General features: G+C 37.1%; 1 protein-coding gene across 3 annotated transcripts; it reads right to left on the bottom strand.

Annotated features, from left to right (window-relative positions):
* Positions 1–115: 115 nt before the first annotated feature.
* On the bottom strand, positions 116–27,545 carry TRAF3 (TNF receptor-associated factor 3). 3 transcript variants are annotated; one of them, XM_010085900.1, is made up of 10 exons: positions 27,291–27,545; positions 24,246–24,297; positions 21,884–21,988; positions 20,794–20,961; positions 16,927–17,007; positions 14,173–14,247; positions 12,260–12,352; positions 7,636–7,776; positions 2,426–2,600; positions 116–1,200 (listed from the first exon to the last, which is right to left on the bottom strand). In XM_010085900.1, exons 1-10 carry the CDS (start codon positions 27,530–27,532, stop codon positions 629–631), a joined length of 1,704 nt encoding a protein of 567 aa, XP_010084202.1. In that variant the 5' UTR covers positions 27,533–27,545; the 3' UTR covers positions 116–628. The 3 variants fall into 3 exon arrangements, with proteins under 3 accessions (XP_010084202.1, XP_010084203.1, XP_010084204.1); XM_010085901.1 differs by lacking the exon at positions 14,173–14,247 and having other exon boundaries at positions 27,291–27,532; XM_010085902.1 differs by lacking the exons at positions 12,260–12,352; positions 14,173–14,247; positions 16,927–17,007 and having other exon boundaries at positions 27,291–27,532.
* Between the last annotated feature and the right edge of the window lie 221 nt (positions 27,546–27,766).

Below are 27,766 nucleotides of genomic sequence, written 5' to 3'. Positions count from 1 at the left end.
ACAATAGAACTTTAAATAAAAATATGATTTTGATTCAGATACTTTTGAGAAGACATGGATACTTTTCCAAGATCTTCTGACAAAGTAATTATTAAAACAGAGACCAGATGAGGCCTTAAAAAGACAATATACTATATTTCAGACAAGATTGCACCTCAGTTTTTCAAATAATATCATAATTGCAACATTACTTCATCATTTCTTCTTTTAACATGCTGACAATTTCCAGCTAGCCCACATGTGAAGTTTTTTTTTTGTATTCTAGCTTAAAGAAATAAAAGTCAGTAATTTATTCAGCACATACTGTATATGTCTTTTCACCTCCAATTGACTTGATCATTAATAAGTTAAAAAAAAAATCCTCTCTGACCATAATCATTATCCTCATGAGGGATAAGTGATTCTTCAGAGATTAAGTGTTGCTAGTTCTATTAAAAAATATACCATGGTATGATTTCTTAATGTGTTGCTACTTTCGCAATTGGACCCTATGCAGTTATGCCTTCAGACTCTTCCATGTGTTCCACAAGGTGGTTCTGTGAGCTTTAGGACCTCTGATTGAAGACAAACTGATATAAAACCCCCAAATGGAGTTGTCTTCTGTTTAATCCGCCTCCCCCATTGTATGTCAGGGGTCTGGTAGATCCGATGTATCCACTATGACTTTAATAAAAATAGTATCATCTTTAATATACGTTCCATTCTCTAGAACAGTTTGGGCCACAAAGACTGGGCAGCCAGATGCAATGTTCATTTCTCCAGTTGGCTTCTTGAAACTGCTGCTGTTTGGATCTGGCTTGAAAGCATCTCCTAAGTGGCGTCGAGACGGTCCCTGATCCATTAGCATGAGAGTCACTTTCTGTTTAAACGGCCAAGGAAGCAATGCATCATATTCTCCACGCATTATGACAAAAAACAGCGACAAGTGCGTCCCCTTTCCCATGCCATCTCCATTAAGGTAAACTCTGGCACACATCTTGTAGCCAAAGTATCCAGTATAAAAGGGTTGGCTGTACAAGGACAGAGTCTTCCCCATGACTGCCTCTTGCTTCCGACGTTTATAATCTCGAATTTTCCAAATTAATACTCCGTTGTAACTGGCAGTTTCCAAAACTTGGAATCGGAGGTCCATGTCAGCCAGCCGAATATCATGAACACTCAGCATCTGATCATGTCTGCTCAGCTGTGTCTCTAGCAGGCCTGTTAGAAAACAGAAAGGACGAAGGTGAGAAAAGTGGTTTTTTTTTCTAAAGACTGTAAAAATCAATCACCAATACTGCTATTGTATATCAAAACATTTTTCCTCCCCAGAAACCAAAGTGCATTTTGTCGCTGATGAAGCAATTTCCACAGACAATAGTTTGATGGGTAATATCTAGGTTAACTGGGATTTTTACAAACATGGGTGTTAAACACATAAGCAGTAAAAGTCAAATATTCAAATAATCTAAGATAAATTTTGTCTGGTCACTAAGCAATATAACTACAGAGGCTTCCATTTTTTGAGAGGAGACTTGGTAGCATTATGTGTAGATTGCTATTAGCAGTGAAGACCTTGGAAGTGGTCCCACGTTCTCCATAATCACTCTGAAATTCAGGAGCACTGCTCATCGCTCAAAATATTCTCAGACGCTACTTTCCTCAGAAGTGTAGTGCTGTTACCTTGTCTCAAGTTTACCACAAAAAAGCAGAAAATTGAAGCTTAGCTCTGCATTATATGGTCACTTATTTAGTTTGGAGGGAGGGTTGTTTCTGATGTCCCCTTTCCCTCACATGAAAATTTGTCTTTGCACATTGACAAAACTGGCCAACATACAATACTGAGAAGCAGATTAATTCCTAAGGCAGGTTTGTTCTAGACAGTTCTATTTAAATGTTAAGTTCTTTGTCCCAATCATTTAAACACTTACATATTATCTACACTATCTTGTTAAACTCCAGTTTTCATTTTATTCAGCAAGCACAATAACCTCATTCTCAAGCAGATCTCACAGTTTTCTTTGGATCAAATATACCTCTGTAACAGATATCAGGACAGGTGGTTTCAGGTGGATAACCATACTGTTGATCCACTCATGGGGGAGAAGAGTAATAAAAGAAGACTTGTCAATATACTAAGACTTTATTTGAAGAAGCTGCTGAAAGCTATTAGCTGCCAAAGATCTGTTGAGAAACTATTTACAATGAACTAACATTATAATCAAGACAAGGGTCAAGAAAACAAAACAAAAGACAAGAATCAAGCCTAGGAAACAGCATAAAAGCAACGCCACATCATCAACAAAGGGATTATGCCTATTCAAAACTCAGAATCAGCATTACTGATGCTTCCACATAAAAATCACAATGGGACTGCCATTCAAATGACACAATTTCTCTCTTGACAGCACTGCTGAGTACTTCAGTCCATTGTGCTTACACTTACTTGTATTTCGAGCGCCTTGCCCTGCAGTTTTATCAACACTTTCCAGCTCAGTCACTCTGTTCTGGAGGGATTCTACACTGCTCTTCATACTGTCAGCCTCCTCCCAGTTCTGTCGGAAGGGACGGATTTCTTTGTCCAGTTCTTTCAGTTTCTCTGCTTGACTGTCTATCACACGCTTTATAAAACAATAAGTTACGAGTTAAAATAACAAAAAGACAATAATTTATGCAAATTAAACAAGGATTATATAACCATAAGATGCATTTCCAATATAAACAAGTTTCAATTATGTCAAATATTTTAACAACACAAACCTTGAAAATGTAGGGGAATAGCCCACCTATTTAGAAAACCCTTATAAAAATCTTCAGTGCTGCATAGGTATTAATATTAGAGCACTATCAGAATTATCAACACAATTATTTTTAAAAAAATGAATTGTTAGTGTGCTCTTGTTTAAGTCTGTTTTAAAAACCTTTCAGTGCATGAACAATATTCTGAATGTCTCTATATTGATATTATGGGCTGATATTTGTTGGGTTTCATGTCAGAGTACTTAAGGAACAAAACTATGGGCACAACTTACCACGGTGGGAATCAAGTGGCTGCTCATGTTCATGTGTTTGTCATTGAGCAACAGCAAAATAACTTCCCCCTCCAGAAAAACATCAGTACTCTTTCACACATGGAGCAGGAGTATGTATATGTGCAGATACAGTGGCATTAGCAAGCTCCAAGCTCACATAAATCAGCTATCAAAGCCTAAGTTATTATGTGCCCATAACCACAGCAGAGGCCCTCAAGAGCATAAGCAGAACTACCACTTCTGACCCCTTAAACACTTTTAAAATCCCCACCCTTACTTCCTAAATTGAATAAGCCATGCATCCTGAAGGTGCTTGCTGGTTGAGTCTTTTGAAGAAAAGAAAAAAACCCAGTTGATTTTGGAAAGGCATGAAATATAATGCTCAAGAAAAAAAATATATAGAAAGGCTGGTATTCTCTGCAACAGGGACACTGCAAGCACCTCAGCATATTACAAATACCAAGGAGAACGTATTTCCCCATCTATCTCAAATCTGATGCAAGAAATACATAGCACTTCACGATATCACAGCTCATTTGGACTAGCAGGAATTTTAGCCAGAACCCCAGAATTGGTTGTGAAGTTCAAATGATAACACAAATATTTGAGACAAGAAACTACTTTTGCTACCACCTACAGTTAAATTCCAAATCTAACTTTATGGTTTAGCATCATATAGTGCCAACATGTTTTAACACGACTTTTCACTTATTAAAAAAAAAAAAAAGTAGCAGCTGAGTACAAAACAAGAAAATAAAGTTATTTTGCATTTGCCTTCTGGTTAGCCATGTGGATTCAATGTTCCCCACTGTCGGGGAAAACCCTTCTGCCTCATGCAACCTTCATTTCCCCTTTTAGGCACTTGCTTTCCCCTTTTAGGCATTTGCTTTTAATCATGTGGTTTCAGCTATACTTAAAGTCTGTAACGATTAATTGAAGGCTCTCAGTTTGATAAGCCAGATAGCAAAATAATGTTCTAGGAGTATTTTATTTTGTTGTGTCTCAAAACCACTGAGTAATGTAACATACTTCAACTATTTCAGCTTTCAACTATTTATTTCTATGTTGGTGTTTTAAAATAAGCTTATATATCTCACTTGTAAAATTACAACTTTGTGAAGGAAAGCTGTGTACTGAATCATAAATGGAGGGACACAGTCCCATAAAATAGTTTAAGCAACTTGCCTTCACGTACTAATCACCAGCTACCAAGACAGTCAGACCCCCTCACTTGGACTGATGGTAAGCAGAAAATAAAATCGGGAAGGGCTATTAGCTGTATATATAAAGGGAAACACACCATGGAACGGCCTGAATGAGTGTTGTAAGAGCAGAGCCACAAGATTTGGCCATTAGTTCACAGTTAATATGCAAAAGTAAACTCAAGGTGTGCCCAAGTCTGATCTTTTCCCTTGACTCACACAAAACATGAATTCTCCAAGGCAAGAATAACATGGTCATGGGTTTGCACAGTGCCTCACACAGAGATGCTCTGATTTCCAATCAGGACCTCTTGGCACTAACACAGTATCAAACAAAATGAATAAATACATTTTTAGATGAACTGCGAAAGTGGTAAAGATGCAGAAGAACTGTAAGCTATTCTTCTTTTGGGAGAAGTTTACTAAAAGTTGTTACTAGGGACCGACTTCTCTCCATCAACCTGTGTGCAACATTCTACCTTTTTACATGCACAAACAATTCTGCTTTTTACCTGCTTCTACTACATGTTGGCAAACATGTAGTATTTTATCTCCTGTACCTCTTCAGGAGAACTCAAGAGACACAGAATAACCAGAAATAGACTTGTATTCCATGTTTAAAAAGCAGTGGGATCTCTATCTTTTTACCCTACAGGGAGTCAACCTCCCTCATTCTAGGAGATACTGATGTACTAAATCTGAATTTAATGCAGCAGTGGAGAATTTCACTCTAATTATTCCATTAGAAAGCACACAGATGTCTCACACTGTACTCATAAATTTTCAAGTAGATATCAATTTTCTGCATGCACTTTTATTCCAGCAACTGACCTCTCCAGATCATTAATCCAGAGTTATATGCCTGGCAAACCATTGAGGGCTCTTCTTGATACTGATTTTCATCTAGGTTTTGTTTGGTATTTCTAATAAACAATTTCCAGAATTTTAGCACTATTATTGCTGAAAGAATCTATAAAATGCCATGAGGAACTGAAGAATGTTATATTTGCAGTTCTCTCTCTTTAGGATGTTCCTAATGGGACCTTTCTATTCCAAGTGATAGAGCAAAACTGAAAAGCTAAAGAACACGCTAGAAAAGGAACCAAAGGCACTACTCAACTGGGAAAACAAATCACACATCCTCCTCCTTTAGGAATGTATTACCAATCAAATAATTTTATATTCATAAGGCCGTTGTTTAAGTATCTCATGTCCACACTCAGCTTAAGACTTGGCTTACTAATATGCTTCCATATGCTCATAAGAAAGACTAGATGCTGGATGTGAAAGTTCCTTTCCACAAGGTAACAGCCAAAAAAACTATCATATATTCTCTTGGTAAAAACACTTTCCCTAGAGACCAACACACAGAAAATTACTCTGAATCAAAACATCTCACAGTTGAGGTTCCTGCCAGTGCCCAGACAGCTTTGATGCATTTACACTAGTTGTGTTATATGCCTCGCAGTGCAGGTGATGCCAGTTGTGCTGAGCGAAACAGCTGTTCCCAAGCAAAAGGAGATTACATGCCAACTAATACTGAAACTCACAGAAATTACTACCATGTGTAGGATTTGAGGGACTAAGCAAATAACGCTTGTCCAGACCTGAATTGGCTAGTTCTACCCTGGAAATACCTGTGGCTCTTGTATAGCCATGGCTGCTCAATGCAATCCAGGAAAGAATAGCTCACAACAGGTAACTAAATTCCTCCAACTCCTAGTAGGCAACAGAAGGAGGCTGATCACATTGTTCAGGGAAAAAAAAATTTGAGGTGAGTTTCCAGGATGTCCTTAACAACCTGACTGAACCAGTAAGTTCCAGTAAGTAGAAGGAATCAGGTTGAAATAGCTGTAAACCAGTTTGGCTTAAAATAACTAAAATAGCTGTCAAGAAGAAGTAAAAAGGGGGGTGGGAAGGGAAGGAAAAAAAGAACAAAACACATCCTCTCCAGTATACCAAATAGCCACCTGTTGGAATCTGCCAACCATATTGTTTTGTGAGGTTTTTTTTCTAAACATAAACCATTTGAAAATTGATTTTGCTAACACTTACAGCTTGAGGAAATCAAAGATATTGCAATCTGTCATCAAGACAATAATGACAAATTCTGCTCTATGTTTTCTCCATTTCCCCTCTCATCACTGGTTATTGAGACAGCATGTGTAAAAACCCCAGGCTTACAAATTAACTTACCTCCTGGTAGATTCAATCAGCAGTATCAATACATACAAGGATTAGCCTCCCAGTGTCAGAAAGCAATATTGTAAGCATGCAGCCATATCCCAGACTGCCATCAGACCAAATAACACTGACTAAGACAGGCTAAACTGGTTACTACATGGGCAGAACATGGAAATAAATAAGCGCCATAAGGAGAAATGTTGCTGTTGCTGAACTTAAATGTTTCCTTATAAACAAACACTGAGCATCTGAAGGCTCTGAGCTCTTGAACATGCTACCTTTTCATTTTGGCTATAGTCTAGCTTGGATACTTTTATCTTTCTTGAGTGTCAACATCTGCAGTTTAATACGTGAAGTGAAACATATAACTTTATTTACATTCCTTTAGGCTGAATGCTAAAACAGGTTTCTGATATTCTAGCAGCAGACATACTAAAATAACATGCAAACCATACCTTCACAATAGCTTGCTAAGTATCTCCTAAGGTTTCCCTAATTGTGGCTAGTATGACGCAAGCTAACACAAATTCCCAGCATCCATGTTCCATGTCAGCTCTGAATATGATGCAAAGAATTTCAGCTTGGGCTAAGCACCATGCTAGCGCATCCAGAGAGTTTCGAGCTTGACACTGGCTTGTGGCCAGGTGATTCAGACCAGAGAATAAGAAACTCAGATCTACTGGCAAAGTAATAATTAGATACATTTTCTTCAGAAAAAGGAAACACAAACATGGATTTTTAGAAGTCTATTCCAATGCATTGTACTACATTTGGATTAATTCCACACCAGACTAATCTCATTCATGATTAATACTTTTTAAAATACCAGCAAGTAGAAAAGAAATATATATTATACATCTGACAGCTTTAAGGTGCTAATCTTGTCCTCCAGTTTGACAGTAGTTCCTCAAGCAGTTATTTTGTGTAGAGAAGAAAAAATAATTATGATCATTCTTCAGATAAGATTTGTAATTTTGTTTTCAATCTTTTCCCTTTTTAAACCGCAGTTCTTGTTTTAACACAGGCTAGGCAACTGCAGTGTTTCAGTGAAACATCTTACTTCAATAAATACAAGAAAACAGCTGACCAGAAGAAAAAAAAAATTCAGAATAACTTTATAGTAAGATAAACTCTCTCCCCCCCCTTTTTAATTAGAACACCTCACTTCACAAGTGTAAAGGCATAGAACAGAAGCTACTACCATTTCTGCTTTAATGGGGAGATTCTAAATTTCTTACCTGTAAATGAAGTATTTTAGATTCATTATTCCGTAGCATTTCCTTCTGTCTTTCAATTTCTATTTCAAAGCTACAAATCTGATTATGTAAAGTTTGTATACTCTTGTTCTTTTCCAAACTTTCATTCTGGAGCAAGGCCACCTGGAAAAAATTCTACAATTACTCCTGCCAAAGTTTATTAAAAATACCTGTAACTTTGTTAGTTTTAAACTATCTTATACACATGAAAGGGATGAGATCCTAGTAAAAACTCTCTCATGTCTTGCAAATAAATAAATAAACCCCAACCTTCGATAGCTACTTTTGGACTTCCACAGCATGGTATTGGTACAACTTTGGCTAATGGAAGTGCAGGTGGGATACGCAAACTGCAAAAGAAGTTACGTTTAAGCATATTTTTTTCTTTATTCAGTTTGTTATTTAATGGCTTGGTTTCCTGGTTTCCACTAACTTGACCCGGGAGTTGCTTGGAGTTTGGAAGAAAACACCTATTTAGCTCTAGATCAGTGTTAAGAACTCAGGCCCTGCACAGAAGGGATACCAGAGGGAAGCCGAGCAGCTGAAAAGCTAGTCGGGAAAGGGAACACTAATCTTCCCCACCTACTCCAGTCAATCTTGATCTATAGCAAATTTAAGGAAAAACATCATATGCATGGGATTGGCTTCACAGAATGTGATGGTGATGAGAACTCCTGAAATGAGTGAATACAGAAGGGATCCATGCACTTGAAGGAAAATCCAATGGTGCCTACTAGCAGAAAAGACTAAAGAGCTACAGGCTGCAGATTATATTCTCTCTCTGTATTGACATTTTATGAATTCATTCATTAGTGACTCATTCTGATTTTAAAACATGAGCCTTGTTAGAAGAATATATAATAATATATCTCCTTGGGGATGAAAGTAATACAGTAAATATTCTCCATCACACTATTTTGTGCTCTGTTCATTAAGGTGGTTTGGAGAAGGTGGCTGCTTTGTGCTGGTGGGTTGCTTTTTTTTTTTAAAAATCTCATTTTTCCCCAGGTAAAAAAAATTCATCGTCAAAAACACAGAAAACAAACACCTGACACGAAATGGCATTTGGACATGCCCTGACTATTTCCACAGAGAGATCTTTACATGGATAAGCAGTAGCACCAGTTTTGACCCAGGAAAACCCTTGATAAACACTCCACATTAAGACCAATTACTTTGATGCTTCATGTTCCCTAAAAAATCTACACCACCACCTCCAATACAGATGCTAGTTTGAGGTAAAGCCATTTTTACCTCTGATGTGGGTACCACTGTAGAATTCCACCACTTTAACTGCCCTCTAATCAGCTGCAGTTGAATCACTTACGTGTCACTGCACTGCTAGACTCAAGAAGCTAGCCTGTTTAAAAAGGTAGATAATTTCAACCTCTATACTGGCCTAACCAGACAAAGGACTGCCAAAGTCCACAGCCATTCAACAGGTTCATCAGACAGGGGCCGAAAAATATAGATATACTATAATTAATGTGCATATCTCCTTTTCAGTATAGCATAGCATGTGTGCATACACACACACACACATTAGGTCTGCATTTTATACATGAAAAACTGGCAGAAGAGGCTCAACAGAAATGAGACAAAGCTAATTTTGCCAGTGCAGAGAGAGAAACAATCTCGAGGCTGAAGGAATGCATACCTAGGTACTAGAGAAAATTTTCAAGAACAAGTTTAAATTTAAACCAGTACGCCTGCCTCCCACATATTTCAGATCTGGTAGGCAGCCACTTTAATTTATTGCATCCTCCTTTTCCCTAATGAATCAGAGTTCTTTAGCTAATTGTGATCTTTATATTCCCCTTTTCTCATTGTTTCCTCCACAGGCCTTCCAACCATAAGGCAGTTCCACTTTGTGTCACTAGCACTACATTTCTATTTTTGTACAAGTTATAAAACGTGGGCCTGTATTGTACTGAGATTTTCCACGCAGTTTTACAAAACACAAGAAAAACAGAATTATGTCCTGCAGCCCTTAATCATACAGAACCATTATTGCCAAGTCAGTAATTGTAGTTTGGTAACTTGTGAACAAGAAATCTTTAACACTACATATAGTTTCCTAATTGCATTTGGCGTAAGTCTTTGGAACTTCAGTTAAAAAACAGGGTAAAGGAAACACAGCATTGGTTTACAAACTGCCATCAGCTTCCTTTACTTCCTTGACATATTTGAAATAGTCCTAGGATAAAGCATGCTTTCATTCAAGAGTTTATCAAATAAAGCTATTGCTTACTAAAAAAGATCAGAAGAAACCTTATGCCACAACGAACTGGATTAAAACAGGCCACATATTTAAGTCACATATTAAAAAAAGAAAAAACAGTTTATAAACAGATTTCTTTAAGAATGTGACAAAGCCACAAAATTATGTTCAACTCATGATTTCCAACATCACAAAACCTGTGGGAGTTCAGTCTGCAACTCTGTCCCACCACAGAGTGAACAAAACACTGAATTTCAATTCGCCCCACAAAGTTTTGATTCAAGATTTTACATCTGACCTTCTCTTACTACTCTTTGCCAAAAGCACCAAATACCGAACTCATAACTTAGCACGAGCTTTGCAAATATGAAGATTTTCAGTCTGCATATTCTACAAGCACTGGTAAAGGACATGGTGACTAGGAGAAGGCAACTTCTCCTTTCACCTCCATACATACCAGAGTGAATACCCCAAATAAGATCTTGACCCTACAGAAACCAACAAGATTTGCACTAACTTCAGCAGGGCCAAGACTTCTGTGATACTCATCAGCTAAGTTAATTTTGCACTGTTATTGCTCAGGGCATCAATTTTTTTCTCAAAGAAGAGAACAACAATGAAGTTACAAATCATTTTGTTACTCTTCTCTAGAATAAAGTCACTGACATATGATATGTGGTTAGCTATTCTGGTAACTTGGCATGGTCTTGGGATTTCCAGTGATTCAACTCTTTATTATGAATAGGAAGAAGTCTACAAAGCAGGAAGTGAAAAGAAAAAAAATGGACAAACAATGATAAGCAGTTATGTCTTTAATGAAATTTAAAACAAGAATTGAACATAAAAAAGTAGTAGACTGTATTATTCTCTTAGCTCTATAAGAGACAAACATAGAACTTCTGGGCATTTTTTAAATGACAAAGCACCTCTCAGGACACTGACAAAAGGCAGAACAAAATCTATTCTGGAAGTCACAGGGAATGTGGTTTTTTCCTATGATGTAAAATAAATTCTATAGTTTTAATCAGACCAATTAAAAAAGAACTAAGGATATGAATTTGTATCTGTTAAAAATGAAAAATGTACAGTTCCTACATTAACAAGGAGATTCAAGTGCAAAAGCAAACTTAAGTACTGTTATTGATCATCAAACCAAGACTCACACATGCAGTAAAAATTCTCTCTAAAAAAACTACACTAGACTTCTCACAGGTTCAATGGCTTCCTTATGGGGCTTCAAGTTCAAAAACAAGTAGACCAGGGACAAATGTGCTGGGGACAAAACCATATCTTGCTGTCCCTGTTAACTTCTGCTTTAAAACTATACTTCCTGAGGCTGCGGGACCTTGCTGGAAACCCACGCATGAGAGATGACTGTGGGCCAAGAAGGGAATACGCTTTCTAGACAGAGTTTGCTAAACTTAAGCTAGCGGTCTGCTGTGAGATGACAGAAGTTACAAGCTACACATACCTTAACTACCACTGAGCTTACACTGCAACTGTTACTCTTATTTAATTCATTCTAGAAAAATCTGAAGGGGCTCCTGACTCTTCTACCTGCATTTATTGAACAGTTTAGTAATTCTGGGATTTTTTTCCCCCCAAAAAAGCAGAAGCATTATTTTAATGGCTATGTAAAACAGTAATCTTTTTCAAAAGGTTTAAGAAAACAGTGATTTGTTCTGAAGTTTTGCACTTTTAAATCAAAGTTAAATTTTATTTGGAGAACAGATGGCTAAGCCATTCAAACGATTCACAAGATCGTAGCTGACACTGATACATTTTCCAGCATCTCCCAAATCCCAAATATTCTAAAACCAGGAGTCCCAAGGAAGCACTGCAACATGAACTTCATTCTGGTCTATCACTAAAGCAGAAATCATCATGCCCATCAGTTACAGTATGCTGAATTTAATTAACCTTTGCAGGTCATTATTTTCAGAGAGCAAGAACAGAAATAAATAAAATAAATAACTGGTTTATTACATGGTATTTCTAATAATGTTACCTCTGGAAAAATACCGAGGTAGCAAAAATACAGCTCATAGCGCTGCAATAGCTTTCTGAAACCTGCCTTTTGTAAGAAGGTAGCTCAGAGAGGAAATTTAATACTGCACTATTTACCCATGTGAAAAAAAGTGTTTTAATTAAGTTACCAATGAGGAAAATTGTATATGGAGCTGCAAAGCCAAGTTTCTCACAGCATTTTATTATAACAAAGGTACCAGATATGCTAAATGGCTTGATTGCTTTTGGAGCCTACTAGTGCTTTAGCTGTACTGTTGAACAGCTGTTAGACAGAAAAAAAAACCCAAAATGATTCTTCCAGTACTTTTATATGATTTAAAGAAATCAATGAAAATTAGAAGTGAGTAGAAGATATACCTTATTTTCTAGAGCATTGCTCCACTCTTTCAATAAGTTAACATGCTGCACTGCTGAGCTGGCTTCATGTGCTTTAATTTGTTGGTTTGTTCCCTGTGACAACAAAGAATTTATACATTTTAGCCAATTCCACTTCTTTTAAACCTACAAAGAAAGAGTATATCAAGACATCGAACCAACACTATATATTTTGGTTCATGGATGCATATTGCAGAACCGTAGAGAGAAGGGAAGCCTACTTGGGAATTTACAAAAGTGAGGAATACATTTAATACAGCAAGTGTTTTATACAACTGCCATATGTCTCCATCCAGTGTACTTGATACGTCAGAGACAATAAAGATGAACCAGATTTACAAAATGAATTGTATTTTAGAGTCTTCTGTGTAGCTTTACACTAAATAAAGCACAATAAAACTCTTGAGTGATACAAAACCTAAAATGTCCAATTCCCCAAACCATAATTTAAACCTTCTGTTATATTGCATGAACAGCTTCATAAGCACTAAGTTCTCCCTCAGTTGAGTATTAAAGACAAATATTTAAGATAAATTTATCATCACTGGAAACTGCCAGCTTTATAAACTACTTTGAGAGATATTACAATGCCTAGTTTGTCATCCTAAGATGTTACCATGATTGCTCTATGATATTCAGATATGCTGCCTCTGCACAACCTATAAATGCTGTTACAAATAACCACTATATAAAAAGTTTACAGAACACACATAGATCATATACAGAGTACATAAGATGGAGACCATATTACTTCCTTTATTTGTATTGTGTTGCATTACACCTACCTCAGCAAGTGTTTTGCAATGCAGAGTATATTAGCTTTGATGGTAGATATGGTGCAAAGCAACTGAAAGGGTTTCAATGATCCTCAAGGTATGTACTCTATATAAAATACTAAAAATATATATATGTGGATATATGTACATATATGCACACATATACATACATAAAATGAATGGCAATACATACGACAGAACAGTGGGCAGGGTTACAGCACTAATCAGTTCTACCACTAAGAGCATTACTGTTAACACTTAAAATGATGAATGCTCATTATTTAACAACCTGGAAATACCTGCAGAAAGTAATTTATTGAGCAGTGTTGCTGCTTACAGTTCTTGTCTCTTTAAGTTATCATGGTCTAACAAATAAATCACACTATCTGACTAGATGGATATCTCCATTTTCTCCTGTCAGCAGTTTCTGAAATTTCCTGACTAATCTCTTCATTATATAAGCATCCAAATTCCCCAAGATATATGGTAAGGGAAGCAGAATACTGGAAAAGGCTGGAATAATACTACTAAAACTGAACTCTGACGTTTGTGGTTTTTTAATTTTTTGTAAGTCTTGCAGGGATTGCCAGGATTAAAATCTAAACCTTTTTTTAAAAAATAAATTTCACGCTATGCTTTGATTATACACCTATGTGCACAGAGACATATGAATGCACATAAAAATACATTTTAAGTGCACTAACCTATGTTTAACCTTAATAAAAATATTAAGACACACAAATGAGAGAAAATATAAACATACTTAGCTCAAGAAAATAAATACTTTCATAGAAACAACTGAAGTTACTAGTTTATTTTCTGAAGAAGAGAAGTGACTTTCCTCTTACTCTAAGTTAAAAAGTTCTTCAAATATATCATCTTCCTATTTCAACAAGATGTACCTAACAACTGAACTCCCCAACCACTGCAGCAATGTGTGGGCTTTTCATATTGTTTATTTTTAAAATGCAAAACCAAACATCTGCTGCATAATCACTTAGTGCAACTGGATGACTTTTTCTTAACCGAAACTAGAGAAGTCCAGAACTTTCACGTCAAAGAGTCAGGTTCTATTTGCAGACTTTCATCAATTGGGAAGTATAATTGTTATATACTGACCTGAAAAGTGCAGCCATAACGCTTAAAACTACAGGTACTTGGGGCATTAATACATTCTGACAAATGTGCATTCAACTGCAATAGGAAAAAAATGTGAGTTTTGGCAAAAGACGTTTGCATGATAATGCTCAAAACATAAAGGGCACAGGTTATCAGGTTTGTATTGTGTGCCGTTTGCAGAACATACAATACACGTGTGTATATTTTCTCCAGTCTGACCTAAACTGCAAATACTATATATACACATATGTAAACCACACGCACATGCCAATACAGTATACAGTGTGATACATTTAATATACAGTGAAACTTCTACTAAAGACTATTTCAATAGGCAATCCAATTAAAAAAGAAGCAAACAAAAAGAACACGCTCTACAATTAGTTATATTATTTTATATGACTTTAGTGAATTAATAATCTTTTCTCAACAAGTGTTTTTTTTACTGGTGTTCTGAGCAAGTCTTAAGATCAGTTTCACTGTAGTAAAGTACATTTCACCTAATCCTAATTTCATGAGGAACCAACTTTTCAAAACATAACATGCAATTCTCCATGCCTAAATTTAAAGGTTAAATTACACAAAAAAAACACTAAACAAGTACTGCATGAAACAGACAAAGTTTTAGAATAGGTACAGTTAAGTAACTTTTAAAAATGCAGTACACAGGATTAAAACTGATTAGTAAAGTCCCTACATTTTTCATAGATTGAGATTGATTCCAATGTCTTTGATTATTATGAGCAGAGACCACTTTTAATTTAAAAATAAACCAATTCAGAGAAGCAGTTACACATATAGAGACAGCAGCCATTGCAGCACAGCCGGCAGCAGTTGGATGCAAACTGCCTAAAAGTTGGAGCAAAGGGTCATTTTTGGAAAGGACAGTGCAACAAACGCCCTCTTCAAAACCAGGATCTGCAGTTTTTATTTCCCACAAAGGAGACAGGAGCTACAGTCTAGCTCCTCAGCTGGCATCACTCTTTTAGGTTTCAAAATCTCATTTGAAATTCCCACACTGTAAGCCCCACATGACTCAGTTCATCCACCTCCATGCAAAGAAGTGGTGAACCAATTCTACTCTGAACGTGCCGCTCTGGAACAGACAAGCCAGTCTTTAAAATCTGACACCAAGGTGCAATCAGTCACTCATCTCTGATATACACCTATGAAGTTCTAAACACTACCTGTAGAAATCCACAGTATAGTTTCAAAGGACACATGGTTCAGATAAAAAATAAGACCAAATAACAGAGAGACATGTGGTAGGATAGGCTTTACAAAAATGCCACATTTTCAACATCTCAAAACTAGAAGTCTGCCAAAGAATTACAAATTAAACATGAAAAACTGCCTTTTATTCTACAATAAGATATTCACTTGTTGTACACTACAGAATTTTCTCAAACTGTTAGGCAGGCATTTTTCCCACTATTTGCATTAGAGTCCTTGTCCCTAACCATGCAGATAAGTAATACATACACTTTCACAGTATCAGAAAAAAAATTAAGCAACATACAGCAACAGATGATGCAGGGCAAGATGGCTGTTTGAAATTCTGGTTTCAGAACCCAATTCTGAATATATGTGTAACAACCCAGGCTTTAACGGGTCAATTCTTATTAACACTCAGATAGTCCTCTTCTCAAAGTAACTGCTGAAGTCAAGATTTGAGTATGCCTAAATGCTCCAGAACCAGGATCTAAACTCAGAAGTAGCCACTGATAGAACCAGATCAGTACACATGTTTTCTCTTTTTCTTAGCAGCTCAATTTCTGTTAAGAGGTACAGTATCCATCTCATATTTTGTATTTCATTATGATGGGGGAAAAGACTGCCTCTGTGTTGGACAGGTGCCTTATGTGCCTTGCGTACACTGACAGAATTAATAATTTACAAGTGTAACTAAAAAAACAGAAAGAATCCAGCTTGGGAAGTAAGTATCAATGAAAAGAGAAAAGCTTATCCTCAGCTCAGAAACTTAACTTTTCCTTAAGTGAGGCTTATAGAGTGCTGAAGAATTAAACAAACTCTTCCCCATCCTTGGCAAACACGTTCTATTTTTAGGACCTTGACAGATGCTACTTATATCTGTTTATGTACAAGAACATGGATCTGTTCAAACAAGAGAGATTTTAATTTTTTTAATCTGGTCTAAGTATTACTGCAAGCTTCTAGACATGAGAAATTTTTATGCATTGTTGCGTCTGGCTGTAGGAATGTTGTACTCCTATTATCCTGCATCTTACACTAATTCTCCAAGTGTCAGATATTATTTTTTTCACAAATTTAACATTTAATTGTAATTTAAGTTTTTCCATGGAACAATTCTACCTAATGGTATGATTTTTCTAGTCTTTACTAACTTTTGTCAATGTGCACTAAAGTTTAATTATCTCTTTTTATTTTAATATAAGCTAACTACCCCAAGATGCTGCTCTGTTGTGCTCAACAAATGCTTCAGATGGGGGAAGGGTAGGGGAGAGCTAATAAAAATGAAAGCAGGAAAGACATGCGCTAATCTTGGGCAAGCCAAGTCTAATAAAGACACAAAACTAAGAAATTATTTATTTTTAAATAGTTTTCAAGAAATCATTACAAATACTTGAGTGTTATCACACTTAACTGTGTGGTAGAAAAAGCTTTCTTTAGATCTCACGTTTTAATAAGGAAACGGTTTCTGGCAAAATTCTTGCGAGATCTTAATTTTAAAATTATTTAATTTTCCAGCACAACACTGGCATGACATCTTACCTCGCTCCTCAAGAGTGTTTTAACACTGCATTTATGAGGACATGAAACCATGACACACGGGCAGTCTGTATCTTCATGTTTCTATAGAAGAAAAAGCAAACAAACCACAAATCAACTCTTACTCTGAAATTAAAGAGAGGACTTGCCTGCAAATAAAAGCATCCTACAATAATTTAAAAAAACATACAAGATTTTTTCCAATGTTTATCCCCATTGTGCAAAGAGTTACAGAACTGCAATTGCTCAAACATCAGTTTATGCTTTAGATACATGTCAATATTCTGAAGCAAAAAATAAGGGTTTTCTCTTATGCTTTCCTACACTGAGCAAATCTATTTTCTCCCATTTTATTGTTTTCATTTAGAGCAATGAAGCAATAATAAAAATCAAGTTTTCTCCCCCAAGATTTACTCACAAAAACGGGCATCTTCAAGAGTGAGCAGAACCACTGCAGATGTCCTTTATAGTAAAGGTATACAGTACATGGAAATGCTCTTTAGAAATGTACAGAAATGCACATGGCCCACACTCAGATAATCTCTTTCCAATGTACAGGTTTGGGGTTTTTTTGCTAATTTTGATTCCCAAACATCTGATACCCAGCCTCACTGTTATACACCCAAAGTTCAACGAGATGTTGAAATTTTATCATGATGTTGGGCAGGCATTTTGATCTGAACCTAGATGACAGATACTTCAGTATAGCTGTCAAACCGCATCACCATAGAGAGGGAAGAAAATCAGGCCCAAGCTAATCGAATTTACATTTCTTCTCAGTTTTTCTCAACAACATGAGAACCCTGGAAAAGAAAATTTGTTTCATGTCAAGTGACATGTCCCATTCAACTTGAAACAAACTTTAGTTTCTGGTACTTAAGAAAAACAAAGGAAACAAAGGTCTAGATTTATAAGCCTGTTAGAAAAGGAAGAACACACAGCATATCCTTTTTGCCCAGTTAAGACATCTAGTATTTGAAACAAAATCCAGACATAAGGAAGACCCAAGCTCTGAGACGTGAAAGGCCTTGGTTCGGAACTCTGTCATAAATCTGAAAATATTTGAAAATTTATAATTCCAACTATTAAAAACAGATCATCAGATATGCTCTTCTGCAGCAAGTCTATCCCACCATTCTTCTTATTCACACTAGTTCACTTGGTGCAGCACGTACAGACAGTCACAGTGACAGAAAGCAAGGAAGCCTAAGTCGCTCCTTAGCCAGAGACCTGGGACAGCCTCCCGAACCATGGGGGTGAGGAACTAGCGCCAGTCCCTCCCCACCACGACATGGATACCCAACCACGAGCAGCCCTAACAGCCCGACAACACCCTTCCTCAGAGTAACCTCTGTCAGGGTGACTGCGGTACTCTTCTGATAAGCAATGGCCTTTAGGACCACTTCTGCTTAGACTCAAGAACTGGGCCTGGGCCCCGCCATTCTGAACACATTTGTAATTGGGTTGAAGAGAGACAACACACACCACTGTGCAGCACTGGGAGCCTGCTGCACTACAAACTTCTTTAATGGTTAATCAACTGCAACAACCCTTCTCTAACCTACCTAAACTATCTGGCAAAGGCTATGACATTGACACTCAGTTCGTGACAGAAAGGCAACACGCAACTTCTCGGCCTCCTCTCCAGTTCTCCTCCTCACTCCACACCCCAGCGCCCACCCACTGAAACCAAGGGCAGCCTTTGCAATGACTTCAGGATATACCGGACTAATCCCATTCCAGTGGCAGGATCCTCTTCCTACTGACCAGCTAAATTCACACAGTCAAGCACACAAAACCAAAAGCCTAACACAGCATAAAACATGGGTAAGGCCACACGCAGGGCACCTGGCACAGATGACGGGAAGGCAGGATATTAACATGGCTCCCCAGAGACGCCAGTGCCACACTGGGAACGTGTCTGGTTCCAGAGCAGCAACAAGGGGGAGCAAGGTGACAATGTCTCATGTCTTCCCCAGTGCCTGTCCCAGTCAGCTAGCTATTTCAGACTGCTGAGCAGAGTCCAGACTGCCTTGGCAGGGTCTGCCCAGGACAGCCTTTTTGAGGCCAGGGTGACAGTGAAGAGCGTAGGCACTAAGAAGTGCTGTCCCTTCCAGACATGTGCCATACTACTACTGCACAAGTATCAATTTTATAGGAGAAGCACTTCGAAGTAGTTTTGTGGATTATCCACAAGAAATATTCCAGAAGCATTTTAGGCGACTCATTTCTGTTTTAACGATGCACCATCTTTATCTGACAGGAGTTACAAGATGGAAAAGGTAACTTTTTGACCAAAAAAACCCCAACTTTTGAGATGGTTTAAACAAAAAAAAAAAGAAACTAAGAAGTTAAATCACCTAGTGACAGAGCAGGCAAGACAAATGTAATCTAAAAGAATGTGTACTAGCATTGTTAACTAAAGAGTCTGCCTCCAACAACGGGGATTTCCTAACCCACGGGTTATGGGATTCTATGAAGACATGAACCATACATACTCCGGTAAAATTATTTTTATTTCCATTTGCATACCTTTTTCTCGGTATACTCCCTCTATCTCCATTTTCAGTTCAAGTCACTGAGGCCTGCTTCACTCATTATTACATTAGAGAAAATTTTAGGCTACAGAAGCTAGAGATGAACTCAAGCTCTGGGTGACAAATCTCAAATGAGAAGTCAAAAGGAGCCTTTCATTCAAATGTACAGTCTCATTAAGCTTCTGCTTCTCATTACCGAAGTACAATGAGTTAACATTTTATCAGGCCACAACAAATGAAACCATCTGCATTTCTATCATCACTGAACTTTTAAAAATCTAGGCAAAAAAATCAGAAATAGCAGCCAATTGCTAATCTTCCAACTGCAAAGTTTTCTGCACCCTTAAAACAGCATGGAAGAAAACTGTCCTATTTCTACATACTGAAACATAGAAGCCAATGATAAGATGATAACATGAAAACATGTAACACTGCTTGGTGATGTTCTGATTTACAAATGCAGATTTGTTTTGAACTTTTAAGTGCAGGTGAATAGTGGCACCAACATTAATATAATCAAAATATTGTCATTTCAAGATAAAACTACATTTTAACAAACCTCTTTGCATCTCTGCATAAGCCAATTCTATTACCTCTTAAAGCAACTCAGAATTCCACCACTTAAGATTTTACAGAACAATCACTTTATTTACAAACACTCTTTTCTGTACTTCAGAGTAACATGCCATTCTTGTTTCCAACATGTATGTCTAAGGTTTCGCTGTGAATTGAAAATCTGATAGACTAAAACTTGTCACAGCCTCTGAGTATCTCAAAAGCTACCTCTAGTTCAAAGATTTCAAAAATGTTAAATTCATCAATATCTAATAAAAGAGAAAGCACTTACACTAAAACAGAGTTCTGTGTTCCTCAAAACATAAGGATTATTTCAGACCCTCAAAAATTTAACTACATTGCTCCTATAAAAAGAAACTGCCTATAAGGAACCTGTGAGCATGTTGCTTAGATGTGCAAATCCAGTTTGTACAACAAGACGTAATTACTTACTGATTTTGCCTGTTATGACACTACATATTTTTTAATGTCACCATTTACCTTACATCAAATCCTTGCCTAAAGAAAATCCTGGGAGAACAGCTTCCATAACCTAACTAAATATAGCTTCACCTCTGTATCAGAATATGCAAGAATAAACACAGTGAAAAATTAATTTCTCTCTGTATTTTCACATCTCAGCCACCTTATGCTAGGTAATACACAATGATTAAAGTACCAGCCTTTGCAAGTATACACTCAAATAATTGGAAGCCAGATCTAAATCAGAACATTAAAGTACAGAGTCTTGTTCTATATACACAAGAAAATACTGCACCTGCAACATAATCATTGGGACTTGGCTTTTACAGTATTTACAGGTTGTCTCCCGGTATTTACAGGTCTTCTCAACATGGTCTGGCAAATCTTTTCTCAGTATTTTTTCTTTGCAATCAGCACGAGGACACGGGAGTTCTTCAAACTGACAATCAGTTTTCAAATGCACCTGAAAGATTAAAAAGAAGAAAAAAAAAATAGTCAAGCCAACCAGGTTTTGTGCATGTCTTTATCCTTTGAGACATCCCACATTAAATAACTTCAGAACCAAAGTAAGGAAAGTTAGTCTGTGTACTATATTGTGCAAGAGCAGACACTAACAAATCTACTCAGGAATACATTTCTGACTCTAAACTCCTTTTACCTAGACAGCAGATTTCACTGTATTATAGATGTACATGAGCTACTTTTATACTAAAAGCATTCTACCACAGTCCAAAATTCCACACAGGCTATTTAATCGAAAAGTAAGCATTATTTTTCAAGGTATATTATTCCACATAAATATGGATGCTGCTTTAAGTTGCTTAAGTACCGGAGCTTGCTCATTCAAAGCAAGTTTAAGTACCTACACATCTCACTGCAAACTGCTGCGTAGCCATCCCTTCTGACTGTTAAATTACTGGATTACTGCTATGTTATGCCTTCATGAAACAAAGCTACAAGTTATTTTGCACAAGTCTGGAGAAGCCAAAGGTTTAATTCCACGCATAAACCACTACTTACATTAGAGGATTAAGACTGGTAAACAAAAATAAAAACACACCAAAAAGGAATTAAAATTTCTCACATTTGTAAAGTACACATTAAGATTTTTTTCCCAATTTTAGTTCTCCCTCCAGTTCTCATTTGCTTCACACATTCACATTTCTGAGCTTTAGTGTCACAGTCACATGATTTTTTTACTACAATTCCTTACAGCTCATTGAAAAACTAAGTTTAAAAACAGTTTAACTCTATTCCAACACTTATAAATATTAGATTAACCACCAGTGTGAGCAAGTCAAGAAATGGACTAGCGATTTAATTTGCAAGATTTCTTCTCACTCTTTAACTCAAAAGGAAGCTTATGACTATGGTAGATGACTTACCAGCAGTTGACCCAAAGATAGTTGTTCTTTACAGCCCTTGTTTTCATTTCTGCAGTATATTTGAAGGGCAAGTAGTTCTCTCCTGCAACAATTATCTTTAAATACCTGAAAAATCAAAAATCACTTCATTTTAGGAATTTAAAACCAATCAAGAATATGCAAGTTAAAATAAAGTAGAAGCCATGCAATTTGGCTACAGCAGTGTCATTTAATTCTAGCTTTATGTGCCAGAAATAAAATCCTACCATTCAAATTTTCTTGAATGTGCACATTACTGAGATTCCTCCACTATGAAGCAGAAGGGGATTTTTGGACAGATGCTCTACTACTGTTTCACTTTTACTATAAATACAATAAAGGGAAAGGTACAAGAAGGGACTAAATTTTTTTTTCTATTTGCTTGCCAATAATAGGACTGCATAAGCTAAAACTCTCTACATTGTTTGGGAACCTGGTGTATTACGCACAATACTATAAGACAAAAAAGAGCCAAAGGCACTGGCTTAGAGAGGAAGGATTTCATGGAAGGCAGTCCAACGATGGCTAGACTGCTTACTTGGAAAACCTCCTTGCACTTCAGGGGTAACACATAATTAAAGACACTTTCTAAGGTCTTAGACTGGAGAAGGTTTATTATTTCATAGATAATGAAATGTTTATAAGCATTTTTTGTCTACGATAGAATTGCAAGAAGTTAGAAACAGAGAGCTTGGGGTTTGGATTTTTCACCTTTTGTGTGTGATACCCCACAGAAGATAGAGACAACACGACTGCACTCTTAAGAAGCCCCACTGCTAAGGGCAGGAACTGGAGATAAGGATTGAAGACCATTACTACTATTTTGAAGTTCAAAACAAAGGGATAAAAACTTCAAGTTATTTTGCAATTGCTTTCCTGACCATGAAGAAATACCAAAGAACCAGGCCCAACCTACGACTACTTCTCTGACAAATGGAGTTCTGTGATACTGCGTACACTGCAGGGCCACTGTAATTACAGAACAGCTCTGCATGCTAACATGTAACAACAAAGAATTAAGATCAGATCCGTCCACAGTGACTATGAATCTATCCCCACTATCAGTGAAGAAGGAAACACCGCAACCATTCTCATCTGATCTCATCTGACACAGGCCACTGATTCCTGTTTACTTTTCAGATGCATATGTGAAGTGTAATGAATCAATAAATCTCATCTGAATAATCTGTCTCCAGCACTGTAGCATTTTTTCCGAAGTAATTCACAGTGTTATTAGGTGCAGTTTTACCAACTGAAGTTAATGTAAGAAGATAATTTTTAAATAGTTTGGCCAAGACTGTCTGAAAGCTCTTCAGTGATTTTAGACATCAGGATTCTATGGGAAGAGACACTTTTGCAGTTTCACGACAAGCACTGACTTGCACAGTCAGTCTAACACGTATTTCGTATACACTGCCCTTTGCGTCCTCCTCCTATTTTAGGGATACTTGAAGTTTCATAACAAATGTGCATATTTATGTATATTGGGACCTAGAAAGTCAGAGTTAACAAACAAAGTAGGCATCATGATTATTGGTCTGAACTCCTGAAGAGACGATCCATGTCAAAAGTGAATTACGCTGAGCACTGTTCAGAGAACTATTTTGTGTTAGGACAAGGAGCGATTAATGTAAGCACTAACCTTTTCTTGAAAACGTAACTATTGGAAGTATTTATTTAGGCAGTAAAGACTACTAACACAAAAAAAATTTACTTAACACTTAAAAAAAATTTTTTACGTAGAACCTGCATAAACCACGTATTAAGTCAAAAGAATTTTCTCTACCCTCAGCCTTTCGAAGGCAACACAAAGTTTTGCTGTGAAAAAACAGTAAAGAGGGTATCAGTGAAATAACTCATCCATATAAAAAGACTCTGATTCTATTACAGTTACTATAACTCCCCACTGTTCTGGTTGACAGAGCAACACACTGTAAAAACAGATTCATGAAGCAGTAGACACTGGTCTGGAGCCAAAACAGGGGTAAGGCTTGCCTACATCTGTCACACCTCTGCATCTACAGAGATGCAATATTTCTTACCATCCTCCCAGTTGATGGGAGGACAACTGCAATGTGTTGCCACAGCTCCCAGCTATGAAAACTAGATGTGACACCTGACTGGACCATTAGGGATGAAGCTGACATGTTGTTTTCTACCATGTTGTTTACAGTAAAAATGAGCTGTCTTCCTAAATAAAATACATGGTTTAGGTTTTATAACAAAACTATCTTCCTCAGGTAGCTTATTAGGCTTATGAAATAATTACCACAAAGCAATAATCCATCTCATGTATGCCACACAATTCAATACTCTTGAATAAGAAAACAATTTTGAACAATACCTTATCTTTTACTATGCTTTCTTGACACGCTGTACATTTTGGACTAGAAGAACTGGAGAGAAAAGAAAACAGAAAAACTATTTTAACTCATCTGAATTTTTGTAGTACAAAAATTTCCATTTATGAGGCACTTAGTTATGATCATCCAAGATATTTTAAAATCATTAAAGTGGACACAGTTCATTGCAATGAGATAACACGATGTTATTTCAAAAAATGTGTACATTGAGATTTCAGTGGCCAGTATCTGGCATTCCCGAGGAAATAAGACCACTGCAATGCCTCCAGCCAGCTGTGCAGTGGTTTTCTTCAGAGCGGCAAAATTCATTCCCTATTTTACAGTCTGCACCTGATCCACCATTTTCATCACTTCTCAATCTGTGCAAACAGGCAAAATATTGTCTCTTCAATTACCCAGTTCTTTTCAACACCTAATTAAACTTTACTTTCTCTGACAATTAATTATACATCCTTTTAGGGTAAAAAAGTAGTTACGTCTGTCTCCTTCAAGTCTGTTCTGGTTTTAGCAACTGTGATCCCTGCTCCCTCCTTTATCTGAACTATTGCCCTGTAGCTATTTTGGTAATCTAATTACCAAAATTGTGAGCCCTTAGAAAACAGGTAGGTTGAGGAGCAGAGCAGTCTGTGAATAGAAACTGAACTGGAGTGTAGGAAATTTGTGTTCCTACAGCTGTCTCTGACTCTGACCTGCTGGGTATCATAGTGTAAATCCCTTCATTCCTTTTTAGTTCTTTTTCCCCATGTAAATGGGGATAGTCATATTGATTTCCCTTGTAAAATACTGAGATCTATGGATGAAAAGCACTAGGCAAAAGCTAGGTACATTCTTTTGTAAAGCAAATCATTGACAGGCTATGTAAATGGTAGCTGCTAGCAGCAGTGCAAATCAATGTAGAGGGCTGAATAATTTTGATTATGTTATATAATCAGTACGGTTAATTCAAATCAGCTCACTGGCTTCTGCTCCTTGAACTGACCATTCTGTGTCTCATATTTCTGAGCATCTTACAGACCTTACAGCTTCAATATCTGTAATATTTTTCTTAAGTAAAAAAAAAAAAAAAGGGAAACTAATCTACACTTGAGGGCATATAGTGTTTAATACAATGTCATGCTTTCCTCGCTTTTACTGAATTCACTCAAGCGTTCTGCTTGCTCTTTTAAACTACTAGTGCATACTGAGCAGACATCTTCACTGCATTACCTACACTGACTCCCAATTCTCTGTCCTCAAATAACCCTGGAACAGAACCCGCTAGCATGTAATCACTCCGTGTGTGGAGCAGCATATCAACACTGAATGAAAAATTTTTGTGCCAAATACAGAAACAATGTAAACTTATTTTGCTTACAGTTTTATGGCACACTTTATTTCTCAAAAAAAGGAGCTGTACATTTAATTTTAATACAGGATTTGTTTGCAACAAGCACTTAAATATAGTGAAATAACTCGAATGAAAGACCAGTATGGTAGATGATCTTACCCATGTGTCCTTTTCAATAACAGACTGGTTGGAAAGTCAGGAAGGTAAAATTACACATATTCTGGCTGCACTGTAATAAGCACATGTGCATATCTCACAGCAGGGAAGGAAAATTGCCTAGATTCCAGCAATGCCAGAATTGTTACTGTTTAGATTGCTAAGGATCTGCTCTGTCCATCTGCACACACCCAAGCATGGCAGGTGTTTGCTTTTCTGCAGTCATTGTTATTAACCATGTCAGAGTCTTCCAAAAGCATATATTCAGAAAGAAATAACTACATTTCTTAAATACAAACTGCACCCCACCTGAAAATGCGTATTGAAAGAAAAGTTGTTGGGGTTTTTTGGTGTTGTTTTGAATTTGACATGCTGTAGCTCAAAACCTACAGGAGTGGATTAGTGAGCTATGGACTCTTGTATTTGCCCAGTACAGAGGTCACTCTCTATCATGAGACACAGTAATATAATATTCTCCAATCTCTTTTGCCATGCTGCCAAACCTCTCTTGATTTGTATCTACCTGAGATAACAGTATTGCCAAGTGAAATATAAACTAATACCTAGAGTCAGGATAGTTACAAAAAGTAAACAGGAGATCACCAAGACCTTCCCAGGTCAAATCCTCTCTTTTCTAGTAGTCCAGTGTGCAACATCCAGTGAGCTCAATCTCTTCTGTACCTTTGCTTTCCCAGCAGTAAATGGAAGGACTGACTGCTTATTTACCCCAGGAGATTAAAGCTTGCAGAATGGCCTCCAAACATCAAACCAAGTTTTGAAATCACACTGCTGAATACAATCAGTAGCAATGCATCAACACAGATAGACAAAGAAATCTACTGATGCACAAATACTTCTTAAAGGCTAGATACTCCTTGAACGATCGCACTTTTATTCTTACTTAGACTGGGAAGGATTGCATCTCTCAGCATTCATTTTATGTCTATAACATTCACTCACTTTGCACTCTGGGCCAAACCTCTCAGTAAGAGAGAAGCCAGCCTTCTCCATCCTACTGGCATCCACAAAACAAAGCCTCGGACATACAGCTAGAAGGGTTACAGGGAAAGGAAGCTCCACAAGCGTTACACTCATCCAAGGGTCCTACCATTCAACTGTAAGGCTGGGTCCACAGCTAGGTTAGGTACTATCACTCTAAGGAGCCTCTGTAGGCTCACTTCCTCTCACAGCCATGATTTACTGAGTGTATTTTACACCAAAATAGCCATGTCAGCAGTCATGTGAAATAGCTACTCAGCCTAGGGTCCAGAGGCAATGAAATTCTTACTTAACACATCACTACATGGGATTAAACTACTTTGACAACCATTTCAACAATATTGCTGGAAAGCTTAGTTGTCTCATCCTGACCCCGAGCAGAACACAAATGCTTGCACCAGCATATGGGTAACAAATAAGCAATACACAACAAGCAGAAGGCTGCTTTGAGCAAGGACGTTAGCATAATGTATTCCTAAAACTACAGTGGTGTCCACACCATTTTCAGCAGTATCAACATGTTCTATCACAAGAAAAAACATACCTCAGCAAGGCATTCATGCAGGTCTCACAGAATCTGTGTCCACATTCAGTCTGTTTAGGATTGCATAAGATGAGGTGACATTTTTCACATTTATACTTATCTTCCACAGCATTTACAAATTTCTCTTTGTAGCCACCTTGCTCTGGAACATAAATCGATGCTGAAGGACTGCGATCAGGATTGGCCCTTTGTTGTACCATTTCTACAGATAAAGGGGGTTCTGTCTTCTTACTGTTGTCCATGCTCTCAGATAGTTTCTGTAAAGCAAAAAATGAGAAAACTGAGAAATGAAGACCTCTTTTTCCATTTAAATAAAACAAATACAGTATCTCAGAGAGACTACATAAAACCAGAAAGCACTAAGAACAGATGCATGTCCACACATCATGTGACATAACACATATGTAACTGCCCAAGTATATTAAGCACAGCAAATCTGTAAAATATTCTACATTTTTCCAATGCTCTAGAAGGTA

The sequence above is a fragment of the Pterocles gutturalis genome, unplaced genomic scaffold, assembly GCF_000699245.1.
Source record: "Pterocles gutturalis isolate BGI_N339 unplaced genomic scaffold, ASM69924v1 scaffold32145, whole genome shotgun sequence".
In the NCBI taxonomy this organism is placed as follows: domain Eukaryota; kingdom Metazoa; phylum Chordata; class Aves; order Pterocliformes; family Pteroclidae; genus Pterocles; species Pterocles gutturalis.
The sequence above is the reverse complement of the archived record's forward strand: the minus strand, read 5'-3'. Positions and strand labels throughout refer to the sequence as shown.